The sequence below is a fragment of the Glandiceps talaboti genome, chromosome 1, assembly GCF_964340395.1.
Source record: "Glandiceps talaboti chromosome 1, keGlaTala1.1, whole genome shotgun sequence".
In the NCBI taxonomy this organism is placed as follows: domain Eukaryota; kingdom Metazoa; phylum Hemichordata; class Enteropneusta; family Spengelidae; genus Glandiceps; species Glandiceps talaboti.
Window position 1 is genome coordinate 17,879,170 of NC_135549.1, and position 22,264 is coordinate 17,901,433.

Sequence of the window (22,264 nt, forward strand, 5' to 3'; positions counted from 1 at the left end):
TTATTTATTTGTAACACGGTCCTTGGGCTCCCTGGTCTGATTGCCTTCCACATAAAGATGGGAGGGGGTTTGGGTGGGGTAATACGGATTTTGTCGTACTTCGAAACAATTTTCCATGACTTTTGAGGTCGAACAGTTACAGTCGAGTCACGTTTGCGCAGTGATCGATATAAAATACTACATGTCAGGACTAGCATATATATAACTCGAAATTTCAACTCAGATGTTCCGTCAAACGACATGTCACTTTATGTTATATAAGCTCGTGCCTTGGTCCTTGATTTCTCAATACTTATATCGTTTTGAATGGCTTCTCCCCGTAGCGTTCTATTCATGGCAAAAAGAGAGAGACTTATTATTACCAAAAACAATTATTATATACAGATTAAACGTACGTGTTGTTATCATTAATACACACACGCAATTATATGAAATTTGAAACTTGCATTCTTAACATACAGCCTAATTACCGAAAATCATTAATTTCTACAAATGAGTCATTAAAACTGAAAGCTATGTCAACAAGCTTCCTAGGACATACACACATTATTATGGTTGATATACACATTTACCAAATTATATGAAATTTGAAGCTTGCATCCCTAAGACATTTAAGGTAATGCATTTTCCAGATATTGCTTAATTACAGAAGATCATTAATTAATTAATTATTTAAAAGTAAAAGTTGTGTCAACACTGTGAAACTTGCATTCTGAGGTATAGTGTAATTACAGAAAATCATTAATTATGCAAATTCCTCATTGAAACTAAAAACTTGGAAGTGCGCATTCTTTAGATATAGTAGCTGAATTACTGAAAATAATTAATTATGCATATAATACATTAAAACTATAAGCTAGATCAACAAACTTCATAGTGCTTTGAGTCATGGTAAACATATGTACTAAATTATATGGAATTTGAAGTGTGCATTCTTAAGATATAGCTTAATTACTAAAAAAAAAAACCCACCAATTATGCAAATGACTAATTTCATTTTAATCAATGCAGTAGTTTTTTTTTAGATATCATGTCCAGACACACGACACAGAGAGAGAGAGAGAGAGAAAGAGAGAGAGACACACAGAGACAGACATACACATACATACATACATACATACATACATACATACATACATACATACATACATACATACATACATACATACATACACACACAGATGGACAGACTACAGACAAAACCATTACATTACCTCCCCTTATGGGAGGTAATAAGGTAATAGTTAATAATTCGATACCATACAATAAACGTATTTTAACCATCTATAAAAAATCGATAAATCCAATAAATTATTCAAAATTAATTATTTCGTTTGTACATCACGCTGTCCCCGCATAGACACTACACGAGTGTACTGAGGGTCTATGGTTGCCGTACCTTATATAATTATCGGTTGTGATTGTTGAAGTAGGACACTGCGAGCTTCTAGTAGTCACTGCTGTAGGTGGCGTTTTAACTTGGTTTCATACATTTTCATAATTCTAAATCAACAACCCACTCCTTGTTTGTTTTTGTCGGTTAATCCGTTATTTACCCGTTGCTGTTGATTTAATAATTCGCCTACAGTAGAAATGTTGATTCAATGACTGCCTAGCTCTATTATTAGCGTATGCAAATCACGATAGGTTTGTTTGTTTGTTAGTGATTTCACTTGGTAAAAAAATCCACTTAAATTTTTTGGAATCCTTCAGCTAAAGAAATACATTCATTCGGGCATTTACACAAGTAGGTAGACCTAGTTGGATTGCAGCTTGTTGTTGGTGTTTTTACAAGGCCTTGGCTACAAGTGGTGTATTTTGAGGTCAAGGGTCACGAGTATACAAATATACACAATGATGACACTGCCTTAGCTACCTGGGATACATAGGCTGACTTGAAGAAAATACACTAGGAGATCACAAGGCGGTTTTAAGGTTGATTTTCATGCAATCTCGGCTGTGGTCAATCACGTGTACCGACGTAACTATGTGGCTTGCAACTCAGTGAATATGTCCGTTAAGAAACAACCGAGGACATTGAAAGCGAGCGTGACGGGTAGTCCACAGGTGGTCGAACGGTTGACTGTATTCACCGAGAACTGCAGAGCGTAAGTATTGTGTTAATATTTAGCCTTCGCTTTTTACATGCTATTACACGATATCACCAGCTTCTTACTATCGGTTTCACTTCTTGTGTATGCTGTTGTTCCCATGACGACGACGCCATATCGCAAGTGATTGCTGCAATGTTGTATAACTGTGAAATCGGAAGACTCCATTATGATAGATGTTGTATTGACACACTAGAATGAGTGATATATACCTGATGCAATTGACTGACTGGGTGTATCTGTATGTGTAGAATACTATGTAAAAACATAGACAGTGTCTATGGGATAACAGCCAAAAACGGATGATCACATACACAGATATGTATACTGAAGCTGGTAACATATTTAACGAAAAAGACTGACTGAGAGAGAGAGAGAGAGAGAGAGAGAGAGAGAGAGAGAGAGAGAGAGAGAGAGAGAGAGAGAGAGAGAGAGAGAGAGAGAGAGAGAGAGAGAGAGAGAGAGAGAGAGAGAGAGAGAGAGAGAGAGAGAGAGAGAGAGAGAGAGCGAGCGAGCGAGCGAGCGAGAGAGTGAGTGTTTTGTGGGGGGAGGTAATCTGTAGTGGGCAAATAGCCCATGAGTAAGAACCATGAGAACCACGCATATTTTTTCCATCTGTAACGTGAAATGTAACCTAAATAGGCCTAATATATGTAAATCTACAGACCCTGCAGGCATATTACATGTCTCTACTTTCAGTTTTGTCAATGCTTCTTTATTCTTCGATTCATTGACACATTGTTATTCTCTTTTGCATACACTCCCCAAACTAACTCCGACATGTCTTCAACCCTCTCCCAGCAACACGAGTCGAAGCTTCCCGGAGCGTATATTTCCAGAGCTAGCTTCGATTACCCTAGTCTAGATCTGTATTCAGACGGGGATTATATTTTGTGGTATTCCGAAAAAACCTTCTGAAATATTTAAAAAATAAATAAATTAAAATACTAATTGTGTGCACATACATAACCCATAATATGCTATATAATAATCAGCATGTGCAATGTACATTCTCTGTTCTATAGTATACACACGATAGAGAACGCGCGCTAGCGCTACACTCTGTACTGAGGATTCGAACACAAAATATAATCCGAAAGTAAAGACGACTTTACGATGACCCCTTCGATCATGATCTATTGTACTGACATGACGACGGGTAAGAGCATGTCCCCCATTCTAGAGGGCTGTAGTTTGTCGGTGGTGTTTTAGGGGAAATGAATGAAGTATGATAAAGCGTAACGCATATGCCATCATAAATCTCTGTTGTAGCAATCTATGGGCCACTGTGGTCAATCTACCCTTCAGTGGCATCAGGTATAACAGCGCCATCGTACGACAGCTTTAACTCTATTTAAAGTTTATTTTTGTTTTACATGGGCAATGGTGATTTGTGGGTACGCGTTATGAATGGGATTAGAACGAATTTTGGTTACTTTACAGTTCACTGGGGAAGAGACCCTTTTCTTCAACCTCTCTCTCTCTCTCTCTCTCTCTCTCTCTCTCTCTCTCTCTCTCTCTCTCTCTCTCTCTCTCTCTCTCTCTCTCTCTCTCTCTCACGTACATACAAACACACCAGCCTGTCTGTCTGTCTGTCTGTCTGTCTGTCTGTCTGTCTGTCTGTCTGTCTGTCTGTATGTCTGTCCGTACCCCTCTCTCTATCTATCTCCCTCCCTCCCCCTCTCTCTTTTTTGATGAAATATGCATATACAATGACTACACTACACTACACTACACTACACTACACTACACTACACTACACTACACTACACTACACTACACTACACTACACTACACTAGACTATTAGTATGCTCGATCTAAGCATAGTTCCGATCACAATGAAGTCTATTGAATATCACGTGACCTTTCAGCATAGTAGTCTACTGCATTTCATTACCACTTACGCTGGACGAGATAAAAATATCCATGGCAACCACCTCACCCCTTGAAGACCGCCCTCGTGTGGTGAAACGTCAAACACTCAGGAGTGGCATACATATTCTCTTGTATTAAAATAGTTAAGCTGTCTGCTTGGCAATTGAACATATATGCACAAATATTTACACAAGAAGAAATCTAAGAGTGTAGTGTGTCAGATCCTGATCAGGCAGCAAACAGAGCATGAGATGGATAAAGGGTTGTGCATCTCCCCTTACATGTTTGATCTTTACACCACCGTCGACGTACTTCAACCACTTGTAAGCCACTCCAAGAAGGTTAACACCGTAACCACGTCTAAATGAATCGAGCTCAATCTGACTATCGATTATGCCTATTGTCAATTATTCTTGTCGTTGTTTTCACCGTGAATGACAATCGCGTATCCTCGTAAGAAATTATAAAAGGCATATTAAAATAACCTTACACCGGATGTTTTTCTACCGGGTTTTAGTGACAGTAAGCTGTAACGAATTCGAACTCTGAAATTATTGACAAGATTCCCATGGACACCCTTAACTTACGAAAGAAAGTCTTTGAAATATGAACAAGTTATAAAAGAGATCGTGTCTTATATTTTTATGAAATTGAAACCTCAATTTTAACAAATTTTGTTAGGCATTATACTTTTACCTCACGTACATATTGCTTGACAACCACGCATGGTTACGACACAAGTCACTCAAATTCTGTAAAACTATGGACTTTAAATGTACAACAGCTGTGAAATCAGGGAAAAGTCTTCCTTTAAAAAATAGTGATATTAAAAGCCGGAGACATGCAGTTTTTACTTTCTCCAGGGACTTTCTCCAGTTATAAATTTTGTTCTATGGGAGAGAAAATTCATTCACCCCCAAGGCCGAAGAAACTGACTGCTCCCTAAATCAGAACTAAAGCTTATTTCATATACTGCAACGTAAAACTGAACATTCACATTGCCATTTAGCAATTTTGTCCGAAACAGAGAAAGTTAAGGACTTCATTTGGTGAAATCATAGTTAAACTACCGACTGTCACTTACATTGGTTTTGTTTTGAATGTTATTAAACTTATTACTGAGATATATTCATAACTTTTTATGGAATTTTGATCGCCGAAGGCGCTATTTTAGTGGCGCCATGCTGTAGCAAAATTGAGACGTCGTGAACACTGTAAAATGGATCATCGCGCCGAGCTCCCCATATATATTTATTGCGGGAAGGGGAGAGAAGAGCGCCTTCAACGGTCGATCTTTCAGTCTAGACGTCTCGTTGCAGTGCACAAGCTAGGACGGTGCACTCTACTACTCCAGGAAAAGGCTTCTCATTGCAACTGAAAGAAAAAGTGTACCGAAACATGCACCCACTAATAAAAGTTTCTGTGATATTTTACTTCAGGCAGAATCCAATTAATTGACCAATCACAAAGCAGAACACGTACAGATAGTTTTGTTTTTTAAAATTTCAAGATAACTGACAGTTGCCTGCTGGGCATTTAAAGCCGCCATACCGGGGTTCAAATAGGGGACGTTAGACAAAACAGTTAGAAATGGGAAAACGGGATTTTACATGTACAGCCAAAACAGGAAGCGTTCACCAGAAGAATGTACGCAATCAAAGGCAGTCATTTGACAAGTGTGAAATGGTTGCTAGATAACAACACATTCAGAATTGTGATTTCCAACATATTATATCTTTAGTGGTTCAATACCTTCGACAAGACCACATCAACATCATTAACACTATTTGAAGTGTGACAGTTACAAACTAAACCAATATTCTAAAATAATGACCTCGAATAGCAGGGGCGTAAACTAATTTCCTATATAATAGTCGTCAAGGTGAAGGGAATCGATTGAAATAGAAAACAGAATTAAGGTAAAATTATAGATTTTCCATCAGACGGTGTAATCTTAAAATAGGTATTCGCCCATCTTTCAAGCAAATTAGTTCAAATTGGTGTATTGATTTGTCTAATAGTGTGAAGGATTGAAAACGTATGAACGGATATCCAGAGGTATGATTTTGACAATTTGTATTGAAAATGTGATCAATTATAGTCTGACATATTCGAAAGAACGATTTTAGATGTATGACATTTTAAAGAGCAATTGGAATGTGTTAAAGTTGTGGAACATAACAGCATAGGAGACGATGTTTGGAGTAGAACTTGAACTTACACTTTTATATGAGTTCCGCCCCAGGCCGCGCCAAACTCAGGAGCCTGAGCCATGTAAAGTAGATGCGCGCGCACAGCTCCAAAGTCCAAAGCCAAGTTTCTGTATTTCTCAAAATCAAACAAACACTCAATCAAACACATAATTAATTAATTAATTAATTTATTTATTAATTAATTAATCAATCAATTAATTAAGAAATAATTATGTCATGTGTATACAAACTAGCATCCAGAATATCAATAAAAACGGTTTGTGCAACCACGTCTGCTAATTATTGACACAAAAGAAATGTAATATTTTTCACGAGGGCAACGCTAGGATTTTCGGAATGAACATAAAAGATATGACAGCTGCCAGTCAATATCAAAAGTGGATAAAGTAATGCTGAAATTTATACTATAAATTTTGGTCTTATTACAGACAAGGGTGACGTGTCAATTAAATTTAAAACCCCATCCGTCTATTTGGGTCTGTCCGACGGTACGTTCATAGCAAAGATCAAGTTAGAGAAGTGAGTAAGATAAGAAAGGGATGGATTAGCAATTTACTGCTTTAGATAGTTTTACTTCCCCCCCCCCCAATTTTCTCCTTTTTTGATAGCGTCATAGTAAGACAAAAATCATGAGCAAAACCCAATAAAATAGATGAAACTTAGTTCAAATCTTCCTGAATGTCATTAGTTTACCATTGTGTATTTTGTTATTGATAATACAAAATGAATGGTAACCGTTGCTAATTGACATTCCTTTTGTATCGCTCACATAGGCTGCACAGAGAACGATGGTTCGAAGAAATGTCAAATTTGGTATAGAAACCAATAGGACTCTGAGACGAACAGCTTCTCAAACCAATAAACACAACTGTTACTTGACCAAGCAACTAAAAGTGCCGTGTAACTACACCACTAAGCAAAGGGAATGGCTTGTACACGATGTAATGGATTGGGACGAACTCGGTGATGGGGGTTTGCTTCCTGATGTCCATCAACGGTACCTTAACGGTAGGTAATAATTGATTATTCAAATTCTGGTATGTATGTATGTATGTATGTATGTATGTATGTATGTATGTATGTATGTATGTATGTATGTATGTATGTATGTATGTATGTATGTATGTATGTATGTATGTATGTATGTATGTATGTATGTATGTATGTATGTATGTATGTGTGTGTGTGTGTGTGTGTGCGTGCATGCGTGCGTGCGTGCGTGCATGCATGCATTGTCTGTATGTATGTATGTATGTATGTATGTATGTATGTATGTATGTATGTATGTATGTATGTATGTATGTATGTATGTATGTATGTGTGTATGTATGTGTGTGTGTGTGTATGTGTGTGTGTGTGTGTATGTATGTATGTGTGTGTGTGTGTGTGTGTGTGTGTGTGTGTGTGTGTGTTTGAGTGAGAATTTGTTGGCTTACAATGAGGAAAAGCTTCTACTAGAAATCGACTGTTTGATATTATTTAAGACGATGCATTTTACTTTCCTACCTACTTTTACTCTACTTTTAATTTCACTTATTTGTGTCGGGGTTCAAAAACTATATGACACACTCTCAGCAGTAAGTAGCTTGAAATGACGGCTGTACGAACTGTGTTTCTGTTGCTTTTATCAAAAGTGCTTTTTAAATGGCGGTTTATTTGAGATAGAAATTACTATAACATACACAAGTAAAAGTACCTTTTGTGATTTCTTGCCTTGTAACATTATTCAAGCAATCAAACATAGCTATAAGAATGGTCGTCTGTGACTACGTACACCTGTGACTTCCAATGGTAATAACTCCGCATCTGTGCTTTCTCTCTCAAATAAAAGTTTTATTCGTCCTTGTGCCCATTTGTTGACTTTGAGTAACAATGACAACGTATTTACCGATATTCGGTCTAGGACAGGAAATAAACGGTTTGGTTTAATATGGAGGAAACAATAAGCACAGCCGTGTAGTTGTGGTATGTTATACATATATTCTCAGGCATGATCATAATTCTTTCCTCAGCCAAAGGCAAATAACCAAAAAGACTCCCGTGATACGTGACCATTACTCTAGGGAAAATAGAATACCACTAGTGTGCACGCTCTATGCAAATTGAGGTCAATATGGGTCATTAGTTCATACCATGTCCTTCCCTTGGTAGTGTCGACATAGCTCGCAGTAGTGATGGTAAAGGTCGTTTTAATAGAGTCCCTAATTAACTATTTAATTTGACTATGTTCGTGGTTTTGGCGTTGGTAAACTTTGATAATAAAATTCCATGGTGTAGTCATGGAATGACCTAATTTCCTTTTTTGGATACTTTTTACATCATGAATTGAATCTCGACGTAATTGAAACAGACAACATGGAATTTACCATACATCATTTATGTAACCAACTTCGACGCAGCTTTCAATTGCAACATTCTATCAATAGTAACTTATTAAGAAAGGTAACTTAGTTTTGTTCTTGGATAATTGTTTATTTAGAATGAAAGCTGGACCAGAGAGATAATATTAAATCTAGTTCAAAGTCTACTATATTAGATATCATCCTCTGTATTTGAATTAGCTCAGATTTGAAGAGTTTCATGTAAAATTGATTCTTACGGATTTGCAAACTAAAACACCGTGAAATTAATGCAGCAAATTCAATTAATCCACCCAACAGAATTCTGTAAAACCGTCCCTAACGTAAGTATTATTCTTTTGAGTTTGTTTCTATAGCAACAACAGCGTCTGTGTGTTAGATATTATACCAGGGAAATCTATACATGGCAAATCACATGCTATTCTAAGAATAACTCCCGAATCCTCAATCGAAAACAGTGTTGATAGTGAGTATTGAATTTTATGCTTGGGTACCCGCTGTATCAGTGTGTAGTAGTAAACTTATTACGTTTCAGGAATTTTCGGAACGAGAAATTACTTTGAAGAAATATGCAACTCGTTGCACGAACGCCATAACCTTTCTGACAAGTTTTAGAGCATTTATAGTTAGGCAATTTTGTTGAATCGACTAAAATATATCCTATGTTAGTGCATCGGCTTACATCAAAGCAGGCATCCCATATTCTCTCAGGTATCGAAAGGAAGAAGTCACGCGTTATCGTAACCTTTTAGGAAAAAAACTACAGATACATATGAAATTTTAGAAAGTACTCCTAAATAGCGCTTCAAAGCAAATGAGTTTTGAAGTATACCGAAATAACCTTTGAATGGTGCTTTTGGAAAATCCAACGTTATTTCTATACATATTAAACGACTTTTCTTTTGACATGCTATACCAACATTTTATATTTAGTGCAAGTGGTAGTTGAAATCTTTTGTATTCGACCAACGCTCATATCACTATCCATACAAATTCTAAATAAATCCACATGAATTCTATGGGTTATATTAAAATGATAAATTCGCATGCGCTTGTGTAAACAATGGCTGCTGTATCCGATCGGACACGGGATTAATTTTTTGTTCCAACTCAAACTTGAAAATCGTTACCTGAAAATTTCGACTGCACTCTTCAGTGTTTGTCTTCCGGATGCAGAACTGTATGTGTTAAAGATACAGATGGAAAAAAAACTGACTACGAAAATCATAAACAAAAGTAAGAAAACAACAAGATAGTGAACGTGCTAGTGATAAACTTTGGCTTTGATGCTTGCATTGGCATATATGACACCCCCCCCCCCCCTTCCTGACCCTTCCTGAGGTCAGAGGTCAACATATGGGAATTCAATCGACAAAGTAAGTTGAACCGATCAATAGTGATCAATGCTAATCATATCGAGATGATGAATAGAGAGCACACAGTGCCGGCTCACGTAAATTTCACTCAAACGTGACCAGATTTACTACTTTAATAGCGTTTGTAAGTAAGACTCATTTGAATAATTGGGTCCTGTACCGTGAAATAAAGGCTGTCGGTGTAAAAGGAAGAAGACAAAAATAAACTCCTTTGCCCTAACAGCAATGATGACACGATTTTACTTAATTTTAATGGAATAATTATAAAACTGTGTTTAAATTTGTTTTTCGGAACGATGGGGCGCATGTAGGCCAAGGCTTGTTTCATGGAAATGATCTCAATATCACACACACACACACACACACACACACATACACACACACACACACACACACACACACACTGTGCGCGCGCACACACACACACACACACACACACACACACACACACATACTGCGTATTTTTCTTTGATTCTGTTTATTTTGTTAAAATTACAAACAGACGTAGAACACTTACATGTACAGACATATAAAATGTGAGACGCATTCAAGGGAATACACCACCCTCTATGTCGTGCGGAAACAGCTTTGATAGCTGGAGGCAAACCAGGAGAGGGACTGATGGAAACTATTACATACAAATCCGTACTCTATAATTGACCCGTGTCATTAGTACACAGGGGAATTACGTGCCCCTTTCAGCAATTTAATAGTACATGCACTTTTAGGCCATCAGATTCAACGATCTTTACAAGGAAACAGGGTGAAGGCGGGGACACTTTTCGATACGGTATGTTTGAATGTGTGTCAGTAATTAGTATGCACAATGACCAACCAGGTGGTACCTGTAACCAAATTAAATGAATCCAGCATAAACTAATTCACTTACGTGTCGCTGGTTTGTCTTGACAAAGAAAGCGATGTCATGTGTTAGTTTTTGAAGAGCGACATTGTATTTACTCTAACAGAACCGATTTTGATGAAATTCATATAACGGAGAACACGCGGCACGGCGACAAATGAATAAAAAACTAAATTTGTGACTTTCAGATTTCGATTCAGAATCAGATTCGGATTTTACTTATAATGCACAACACATGTTAATGAAGGATTTTGATTTCACATTATTTTGAATATATTCACTAGGCACCTTAAAGCCATATCATATTTTTTGATGATTTCGACATACCATATTTGTAATCAAATTCAATATTGGAAAGAAATTTAAATCTTGTATTTTATACTGTCGACAATTCTTCTTTTTATCTTTGCCTTTCTGATTTTTACAACACGAATGGCCTTATATCCATTTTGAATAATAAAGGGGTATCCATTTCTCGATAACCATGTTTCATTTCCTATAGAGTAACAGTATTTTGAATATTACATAGATTTAGTTTGACAGTTACTTTTTGACGTACAACAGTTGCAATCAAACTGAGCCTTGGAAAAGAAATTAACCATTGTGAAATCGACAACCCTTGCTCACTCAATATTCACACATTTAGATTTTTTCCGACGTACAACATTTGCAATCAAACTGAATCTTTGGAAGAAATGAACCATAACATATGACTGTGAAATCGACACCCCTTGGTTATTGAATTGAAAATGCCATAATACTCTCTAGCAGTTCGAGTATTCTATTAAATTCATCAAAAACTTCTAGTACCTGAGTACAAAGGCATGCATCCGTGGAATTGTACAGGATATGAATAGGTATTGTATAAATGAAGTATATACATTGTATGTAGATTCACAGACAGACACTTAACACGGGCGACAGAAAAAAACATTTCATTTTTTATTACGAAGTGTTTCATTATTCTCGGGCTTCAAGTCTTCAAGTTTACTTATCTACCCAGACACCATCACTTCAAGTTGGCAAATCCTGCCCCCTCTACCCACTTTTTATTTACACTTCACCATAGTTATAAAACTTCAACACCCTTTCGTAGAATACTAAAAATAATGCAACGCCCCTATCACTATATTGAGCAGTTTGAGCGCTTCATCACCTTTAAGAAAAATGTCAAATGTCTTATAAACATCTGCTCTTCTAGTGGCTTCTAATCGAATCAATGAATTTGACAGTCTGTTGGGAATTATCATCAATTTTCGAAGTATACCTTTTACTCTTTGCAGATCAGTGTTATCAACCTGCGGTGAGTCAATTAGAATACAGCGTCAACAAACAGAAAAGATGGTTAGTTGCTGACGTCATCCAAAACTATATATTATTCCGCAGAGAGCGCGAAGAAGGAAATTTGAACGGAAACGAAGATCTTGATGTTGAGCCGCAGGTCAGTCTAATTGAACACGAAGCTCATATCCTACTAGCACCTCATGCCGCTGACTCGATTGGACTTTTTACAACGAATACTGATGTAGAGAATAGAGAACCACGTAAACACCGTTATTTTTCTGATGAGGAGAGTGCAAAGAAGTTGGGTTCGGATAATAAACCCGAAGTTGTCTATCATGTGTACAATGCACGGCCAGTCACCAGTTATCCAACGCACAAGCAGTGTCGTAAAGAACCAAGAGGTAGGTTTAGGAATACTTTAATCAATCACTGTGTTACTGTATCGTCGTAAAAGTTCACCCTCTTTTACGGCACTGTCCAAGACGCCCTATTTATATTACATTGCGTTGCGTTGGCCAAAAAATATGCCCTGATTTGCGAGAATGTGATACTCTAACCAAGGTGTCCATATTGTGTTGGTATTGGATCATCACGCGTGGATTTATCCAGAATTTACGTAATTTCTTAAAAACTTTCATCGGTAGATAAGCAAGAGATATTGCACTGGGAAATTCAACTCTTGTCCGTGTAAAAAAAAGTTTCAAAATTTGAATAAATAGGGGATAGAACTGCAGCAGAGAGAAGAAAAGTCGGTATAAGACGTCACATTAATAAGGGGCTTTTATTCCAAAGCGTGTCTCATCAAATAGGAAGTAATTATGTGTCATTATAGTAAACAAGTGGACCACGTATACGTTTACAGATAATTGCACTCCGAACCAATTTACAAAATATACCCTAATACAACACCTAATAGGCTTGGGCGATATTACTAATAAATCTTAAACTAAAAGACGTACTGCTGTGTACATTTGGTTCATCAATATACTATTCCTAAAGCTTTGTATAAACTAGTAGACCCTTTGAGTTAATTCGTCCCTTTAACAATTCCCATCGCATAACGACAGGGGATTTTCAATTTATATGGTAAAAAAAAAAAAAAACTGTTTGGAATGTGATTCAAAGTGTCACATTACAGCAGCTTCATATCGTCGATTATTTCAAAGACCTCGTCGTAATTAAGTGAACTTTTGGGTCATGTGTCATTCTTTTCCATTTCAATTAGGGGATACAAAGTCACTCAAAAAGAGTAAAGGGCAGAAGGAGAAGCATTATTATTTCTGGAATGGTTACCATAGGAACGATTTCAAAGGGCGCCATGCAATTGATTACTATGACGACTATGATGAGTGGCTGGATGAAGATTGGGACTATCAGAATGCTGAGGACGTTTTACAGGATGACGTCACAAGTGATGGGGGAAACACCACTGAAGCAATAATAAACCAATGTCCCGAGCCTCAAATAGAAACAGAAGTGAAAGAGAATGAGGGTGTTGTTTCTAAAGCTGATGCGACAGACCCTGAGGTATATACCTTGTTTTTTTATGTTACTAACTTTACAGATCATAATCACATTTGGGTACTAATTGAGTCCTATGTGTGTTAAGTCCTTTGATTTGACAACCAAAAACGTGACACTTCAAAGTTACAATCCGATTGAACAGTGTTACTAAAGAGAATGATGGCCAGAAGATTTGATATAATTGGTCTATTGATATCACACAAGTCGAATATCATTCTCGTTACTCTCAAATTGACCTCCCCTTGCGGAAGTGATGAATAAACGAAATATACCACGTTGGCGTCTATCCAGACTCAATTACCAATTAATTGGGTTTTTTTTCGTACCAGCTACGTTATCAGCTGCTAGCTCGTCGGACCTTTATCACTTGGCCATTCGGTGTGTGGGCGATGTAATTTGAATAGTTTTACATTTGTGTCCCCTTTTCTGTGAGTACGTGGGTAGTATTTTGTTCAATTATCTAGCTTCATGACAGTCTCTTTAATATTTTTTTTTAAATGTTATGTTTTAAGCATAAACATCCTGAAAATCTCATAGACTTTGTTATCTGAGGATTGTATGTGAGATAACTACTTTCAGGTGTTAAAGCGTCATGCGCAGAAATCATCCCCATGAATGTTTTTTTCCACTGAATAAACTATTCTTTGAAGGCCGTATATATTTAAAGGGACGTGGCAATTTTTTTGAAACGATGTTGTGTGTTCAAAATATTTTCCCATTCGTTTCCACCTCCCCACCATCAATTATACATAACCCATTGGTGCTCTCGTACGCCGCATCGCAGAACCAGCTACCCTGCCTGCAATAGACTAGTACATGTAGACGTTTCGCCCACCGCTATAAAATACTAGAAAGCCTGTTCAGCAATTTAAGATACATCTTTCACATTTATGTAACTTCGAGTTCACGTTTTAGTACTCAACGACACAACCTTGAGGTAATACAGTGTAGGGTTCCGTCCGTTTGTACTTGTGCGTCCGTGTGTCTGTGTCCATTTCAAACCTGGCATAAAGGTGATATACTCGATCCTGTCATACGTTTCGCCACCCCATCAAGGTTTACAGGGTTATCGATTTCTTCTAAATCGTTTGGTTAACACATTTTTTAAACTGATGTACGCCACTTTGTTTTTTATGCTCAAATTTGATGAAACTACCGTATTTGTGTCGAAAAGAAACAACAAACAATCATGCATGCATACATACGTACATACATACATACATACATACATACACACACACACATACATACATACATGCATACATACATACAGACAGACAGACAGACAGACAGACAGACAGACAGAAAGAGACAGACAGACAGACATACATACATACAGACAGACAGACAGACAGACAGACAGACAGACAGACAGACAGACAGACAGACAGACAGACAGACAGACAGACAAACAGTTACATGAGCAAACATCCATATAGCCTGCATATCGCGCATTACCAGCCTTAATACATACATGCAGTAATCAAACTGGTTTATTCAGTACATTAAGTCAAGCGGCCCCTTATACATATGGTTTAATTGTGTGTGTCTAATTTGATATTAAAGTTATGTCCAAATAACTGGCCCACGGCCTGCCTTGATGCAGGATTTGCCGCCTAATCATGAACGAAAAATAGGTACACTATCAATGGATCGTGTTGGCCTAAAGGGTGGCTTAGGTTCGTTTTGGCCTAAGGGTGGCTTAGGTTCGCAGGGTCGTATTATGAGTAGCTTAGTGCAGTGTTATTAAACATTCAGGTTTTGGTATAATATGATATCGACAGCGGATTATACTAATACAGCGATTATCACAGAATATTATATTTCATATTCTATAATGGAATATCGGAAAGTAATTAAAATAGTCCCTTTTTATCACAAATATGGAATGGATTTGTTCGCTTCATCGTTTCAACAGTTTGAAAGGTTAGCGTTGCGAAAGAAGGCTTTGCCAATCATAAAGTTTCAACAGTGTTCGCACAATTTAAAGCTATGACAACTGTACAGAGTATCCGTTGAACACCATCTTGTAGATAGTGTACTAAAGCCAGTGCGACCTATTTGGTGTTTTTTCTCCAAACAAATGCAATCTTTCTGACACAATAAATCTATAGTGTTGTTACTGGTTAGTTCAAGGATGTAGAAAAGTAATGAACAGATTGTGAAATAAGTGTATACATGTATTTAAGCTAGGCAGCTGGTGTACTATTATTAAGGTTAGGTTTGGGATAGGAATAGGATTAGACTCCTTAGGATAAACCTGATTAAATATCACCATTTGCTGCAATGAGAAAGATTAGAACTGTTAAACATGGTACCCCCTTTAATTGGATTGGAATTTATTCAAACAGAAAGTGAACATTGAAAAAAATAAGTTGCAGGAAAAATACTCCTGGCTAAGACAATGGAAATAATTCCCATGGAACAAATCAAAGTCGATGAACCAGACAGACACAATAACTGTGACGATTCATAAATGTTTCATTTGATTCCAGTTGCAGGCAAATGTTACTGTTACTACGCCTATCACTACACTACAACCCTGTCATGGAGTGTTCAGATGCCATAGATGTGGCAGCAATAAGTACCTGTATATCAAACGAGAAAAGGAGGGTAAAATCTCTATTTTGCTGAGGTGTGAAAATTTCGAGCAGTCCAGCAGTCACCGACATGATACTCCGTACCAGGTGTGGATATTTCTGTATTCTTATCTGAGTTTCTAAGAACTCCCATTTGATCTTTTGGGCATTGGCATGTCTCTAGGTATTATACATGAATTAGTACCAGCCTAGTATTTCTAAAGTTTATACAATGTTTTAACATTAGAAAAACAACCGAGACCAGATTTAACCTGAATGCCTTACATAAGGGCAAAGACTTTAGATATTCGTTCTTATCTCACATTATGTGTTTGTTGAAAAGCAACGGACCATATGCGATTCGTTATGTTCGAAGTATGTACCAAATTATATTGAATTTGAAGTGCGAATTCTTAAGTCATAGCCTAATTATTGAAAATCATTAGTTATGCAAATGAGTCATTTAAGGTACAAGCTACATTACCAAACTTTATATGACATATGCACTATGTTATTATCAATGTGTGTATCAAATTATAATGAATTTGGAGAGTGTATTCTTAAGATATAGCCTAATTATCGAAAACCATTAACTATGTAAATATCTCATTAATATTCGTGGGATGTTTACCAAACCCGAACCAGTTCTTGCCATTACCCGACAGGACACGTGCACCAATTTAGTTTGAATTGAGCAAGCCGTTTTTTGAGAAAATGGTCAGACAGACAGACAGACAGACAGACAGACAGACACAAACTTTTCATCCACAATATATAACCTTCCTTACGGAAGGTAAAAACTAGTGGGTACTTTAAATTTGCTTGTTTGTGCTCTCCCCATCCACTGTTGGACGTTTCCCTTGTGCGTGTGGCATGGGTTCGTTTGACAGGACCTTCAAGCTAGTTGTCATCTTATTGATGATAATTTAAAGGTCTTATTAATTACAGTTGTCCATGGGAAGTGATTAAGTAATCTAATCAGTTTTGGTTTGTTAGATCTTTGGATGCAAATGAAACTGTCACAACGTGTACGAACTGTCGTGAATACAAAACAAGTAAGGCTATATTCATACAAGCTATCAATCGATTTGTGTACACTGTCACAGACTGTTTCATGTACATAGAAAGGATGTTTTTTTAAAGTGACACGTATGCAATGTTGTCTTTACAGTTGGAAGGTACGGCGATCGATGTAGTGAAGTCAGGTTGGTTGTACATCTTCGCTCAACATCAACCCTATAGTTTAATGGTGATGACAGAAGATGTCCTGCGTGGTAATGTGAATCAACGAACAGTAAAGAGTCTTGTGGGTGAAACTAATAACGCAGACGCATTAAGAGAACTGATAGACATCCTGGAGAAGCATTTAACGTTCCTTGGAATAAGTAGAGGTGGTACTCTGGAAAATAACAAGGAAGAGGAAAATAATGAAAAGGACGTGCACATAGTTTCACCTTCTAATTCAACTGTTTTGACTGTCAATACAAGAACTAATAAAGTCAATTCGTCAGTCAGTACAGAAAAAGGCGGACGTGACAACGTATTGACACCATGTACGTTAGAGGTGGTGGGCTTTCCCGCTCCTATGAAGCCAAAGTCAAGAGCTAAAACTCGTATACAAACTAGCCGACTGGTTTTAACATCTGAAAGTCATATTTCAAAATCAAGCTTGTCATTACTTTTCAAAATCCCTTCACCACCGCCTACACCAAGACCTTCGGGGCCTTTCTTACACCGGCGTCTTAAAACAAAATCCGTCGTTGCGTTAATTGACAGCGCTGATGAAAATACCAAGAAACCTTCAGTTATAAGAGGAAACACATTACATCTCGAATTATCCAGGAGAAAAGAGGCACAAAGAAGCTCTATGGACAGTACTAACACAGACACAACTCACAGCTCTAGTTTAGAAGTTATTGGAAATGCTGCATCATTGTCACCTCTCAATCGCCGTCATTTACCAAACCACTCTCATACGTCATCACATCATCCCACTAGTCTACCCACTGGAATATTCAAACGGACATTCAAAGTGACTAGTCTGTTGCCACCTATAGAATCACACGAGAAATCCAAAATCAGACCTAGACCACCCAACGATCGCGAAATGAAAAGACATACATCAAAGAAAATATAAAACGACGAAGACGCCTTCCCCATGAATTGCACAAAAACGCGTCTGAAAATTACTAGCAAGCTTTGAATATATGGAAAGCAATGATTATTGCACTGATTTTAAATGAACACAAGCCCTAGGGGTTACTACATTTCCCCCCACGCCGCACTAATCAAGGCTATAATTCTAGTATGATTTATAACTGCAATATCCCTATCAAATAGTCGCCTTTGTCGACTTCCCCCGCATTGCCAATGGCGTATTTTGTCAAATTCTGAAATAATTTCACACCAGTAGGATTTAATTTCGATCAGTCCTTTAATTTGTTTGCCTAGTCCAACGGATATTTTGATAAGTACTAAATTCAAAATAACTAGAAATAAATACTGCTTTCAGTTTCAGCAATTTTTTTTAATGAAACCAGTTTCTATACATACATACATACATACATACATACATACATACATACATACATACATACATACATACATACATACATAGTATACATAGTATACATACATACATACATACATACATACATACATACATACATACATACATACATACATACACAGTGCAATAGTAATACCCCACTACATAGAAAACTCTAGACTTTGCTGATTCAAACATTAAAACCCAATAAGACATCACTTGTAGCATATTTTTACACACCATCTTTCTAAAACGTCTTACTGGCTGTGATAGTGCTAGTGAACGTGTGTGTGTGTTATTACCGACTTTTCGAGCACATAATATAGCCTAAAGTCTCTACCCAGATCGACCAAGTACTTACATTATTTTATTGCATGTGACATTATAGAGTATTGGAGAACAGTATACAACCGAAGCCTACCCTATTATCCACATAGTACTGTGCATTACTTTTTGTCTGTGTGTTATTACCGCCTATTCCGTTTGAGCACGTTTTACAGTCTACCTAGATCCATCTTGTATATTAAGTAACTCCGTTAACTTTAGCTCCGTTACTGAAAATCTCAAATTCAGACACACATATTTACTTGGTATTGGAAACGGAAGAGAGTTTCCAATTGCAATGTGGTATGCAGGCACTCATTAATCACAATTTGGTATAGAGTGAGTGACGAAGTTTCTGCTGAATTTTCGTCAACGGTAATCTTCGAAGACATACAGTAGCAGCTGCTGTGTAATATAATATAATATAATATAATATGATATAATTATAGTATAAACTAATCACTTAGATACACCACTTTTATAGGAAGACTTTTAAGAACTGTATTTTTTATGACTGTCAGGAATGATTCTTGGATGAGTTCAAAAAGAACGTTTGATATTCATAGATAGTTTTTTTTTATCATCATGCTTATAACTAGGCACTGCTATTTAACGAGAATGCAATTTCATGACATATTACACAAAGTGATATTCGCATGCAGGGTCATCTATCAGGTTGCAACGTCTATGCTTTGATCAAACCCAATTTTGTACATTTCATTTATTTATTACTGTAATTAATTTATAGGTATATATCATTTAGTGTAAAGGCTCATGGTAGAAAACCGTTATTATATCTAAAACATTGATTAATTATATAACTCAATACCATAGTGCGATCACTGTGACCTGGTTTGAATGTACATGCAGGTGTATATATATATAATTATATATATATATATATATATATATATATATATATATATATATATATATATATATATATATATATATATATATATATATATATATATATATATATATATGAGAATGCAGTAGTATTATGAATATCATGACGTCATCACAACAAAAGGAGCCATGGAATTAGTAGGATATATACAACTCGGCTCAAAGGCGACTTATTGTATTTTCTTTACTTAAACGTAGAAAGTTTTAAGGGAAGTTTTTATTCTGTGTACTTAATGAATAATTTAATACATTAATTTATCAATATTTATATATTTATGTGCAATATATGTAATGTTATGCAATGTGAGCCAATGTCAAAATTATCATCCCAGGCTTTCACATACAAATTCGCTCTTTCACCTGTATGACTCAAGGTTTAGTTACTATATTTTGGATATTACACGTCACTTGGGTCAAAGGTCATTGAATCACGCCAACAGCATTACTAATACTATGCAGTAAATGTTGTAGAATGACTAGGCATCTTAAACTCTCATTGTTGGATTTCTTGTAAATATGTAAATTCAGACAAATATTTATACAATGATATATATTTAATCGTTGAAAAGCATTTATTTGTTAGTATTAAAATATTTTTACCATTTTCACTGAAAATCCGAGAATCTTGCTTTAACTCATATGAGATTTTGAGGTGGGGTGGGGTAGGGTGGGAGTGGGTTCCAGGTTAAAATTAATGGGAACTAAAAAACATGAATGACGGGATGTATCTTGCAAGTTAAACAACACATTCCGTCGCCCTTCAAATTGCTGAATATATCGTGTCAACAGTTTACAATGACCGCCGCGTAACAGCAGAGTTGGAGACGGGTTTATTGCATTGAGTTTTACCGTAGAACTTCTAACAAAAAGACTTGTAACATTTACCAAACTTTTCTTTTTAAACTTGTACCAAAATATGATGAGGTACGGTACTACTAACCTGTACTCTGCCTATATCATTGTATACCTTGCTGTTCAGTAAACACGAGTTAGTCTACATGCATGCAATTTGTACACTGTGACAGTATAACACGTAACGATCTCAGTAATGCGTGAACCGTGCACCATGCATGTAAGAGGAGTGTAGTCTCAATTTATATACAAGTGCATCTCCAAATCTGTTTCGCGGCGCTGAATCATTTGATGCTCTCTTTTCTTTTGTACGATGTTGTTTCATTACGTTCGAAAACCTGTGACACTTCCAAACGCAAAACAGGTAATTTAAAATTATATAATAGTAAGTGTAACGGTAATTTACAGTGATAATCAAAAGAAAAATTCTTTCATGATTACAAATGTCGGAATATGTAAATTTCCCATCACGAATTGTGAAAACATGAGAAAATAACGAATACGTAGTGAATAGTTTGTTAGATCACGAGTGAAAGAAAGAACGAAGTGTGTCCATGTAGCTGAACAAATTTTGATGTTATTGATCCTGAATGGAGTATTTGGTTTCGATAAAAGTGTTTACGGTAAGGAGTCAATTTAAGCAGACTCTTCTCCTAATCCCAGGTTTTGTATGAGTCAAATAATCACGAAACATTCATCATAAATTCCCCAAGCATTGCAGCAAGGAATGGTTTTTTCCTACACTTATGGCCTTCTTGATGGCGTAGAATTCCTGAATTAAAATGTCTTTCGAGATCCAATCAGCCGACCAGTGGGCAATGTCTCCGGAAAACCGCATAAAATGCATTCTGTTTCAAATATATAACACGTTGTGATCTCTTAATCCCGGATACAACGCAGAGACGTCGGTATACATTTCGTCTCGTGAGTAATCGACACTAGAATACAACACTGTCGAGTCGAGTTTACAGGTGTCTCTCAGAGATACAGGATTAGATTTCAAAGATATCCGCCACAATAACATTACAAATTGGATCGTTGTATGACTATTCACGTTACAACGTGGTGACAGGTATCGGCCTAAAGTGCCTTTAATGGGCGATTCTTGTAATAAATGAAATCAAACGATACGTTTCAAGTTCTTGACGGATCACTGTTAGAGAGCTATATATCTAACCCCTAAACAGCATTAGTGTCTATATATATTAAAGCTATCACAAATTACAGTTGTTCCCAGTGCTACAGTTGAAGATTTCAGTCTGTACTAAACTGTTTATCTATCGTTGAGTCTTTAAAGTGATTGTCTGCTGAATTTCTAAAAAAAAGCATCCATGTTCAAATGAGTGTTTTTCTCTCATATGGGTCTATAACTATAAACATACATTGTGTTCAGTTGCTCTGTGCGACTGTTAGAACACATGTACAGAGAAAGTATTTTGTGGAATA

The 22,264-nt window shown here is 36.6% G+C and overlaps 1 protein-coding gene across 1 annotated transcript; it reads left to right on the top strand.

The window, feature by feature from the left end:
- Positions 1-1,923: 1,923 nt before the first annotated feature.
- Positions 1,924-18,322, top strand: LOC144433804 (uncharacterized). Its single transcript, XM_078122173.1, has 6 exons — positions 1,924-2,108; positions 6,974-7,208; positions 12,082-12,483; positions 13,308-13,609; positions 16,102-16,293; positions 17,357-18,322. Exons 2-6 carry the CDS (start codon positions 6,989-6,991, stop codon positions 18,320-18,322), a joined length of 2,082 nt encoding a protein of 693 aa, XP_077978299.1. The 5' UTR covers positions 1,924-2,108; positions 6,974-6,988.
- Positions 18,323-22,264: the final 3,942 nt, after the last annotated feature.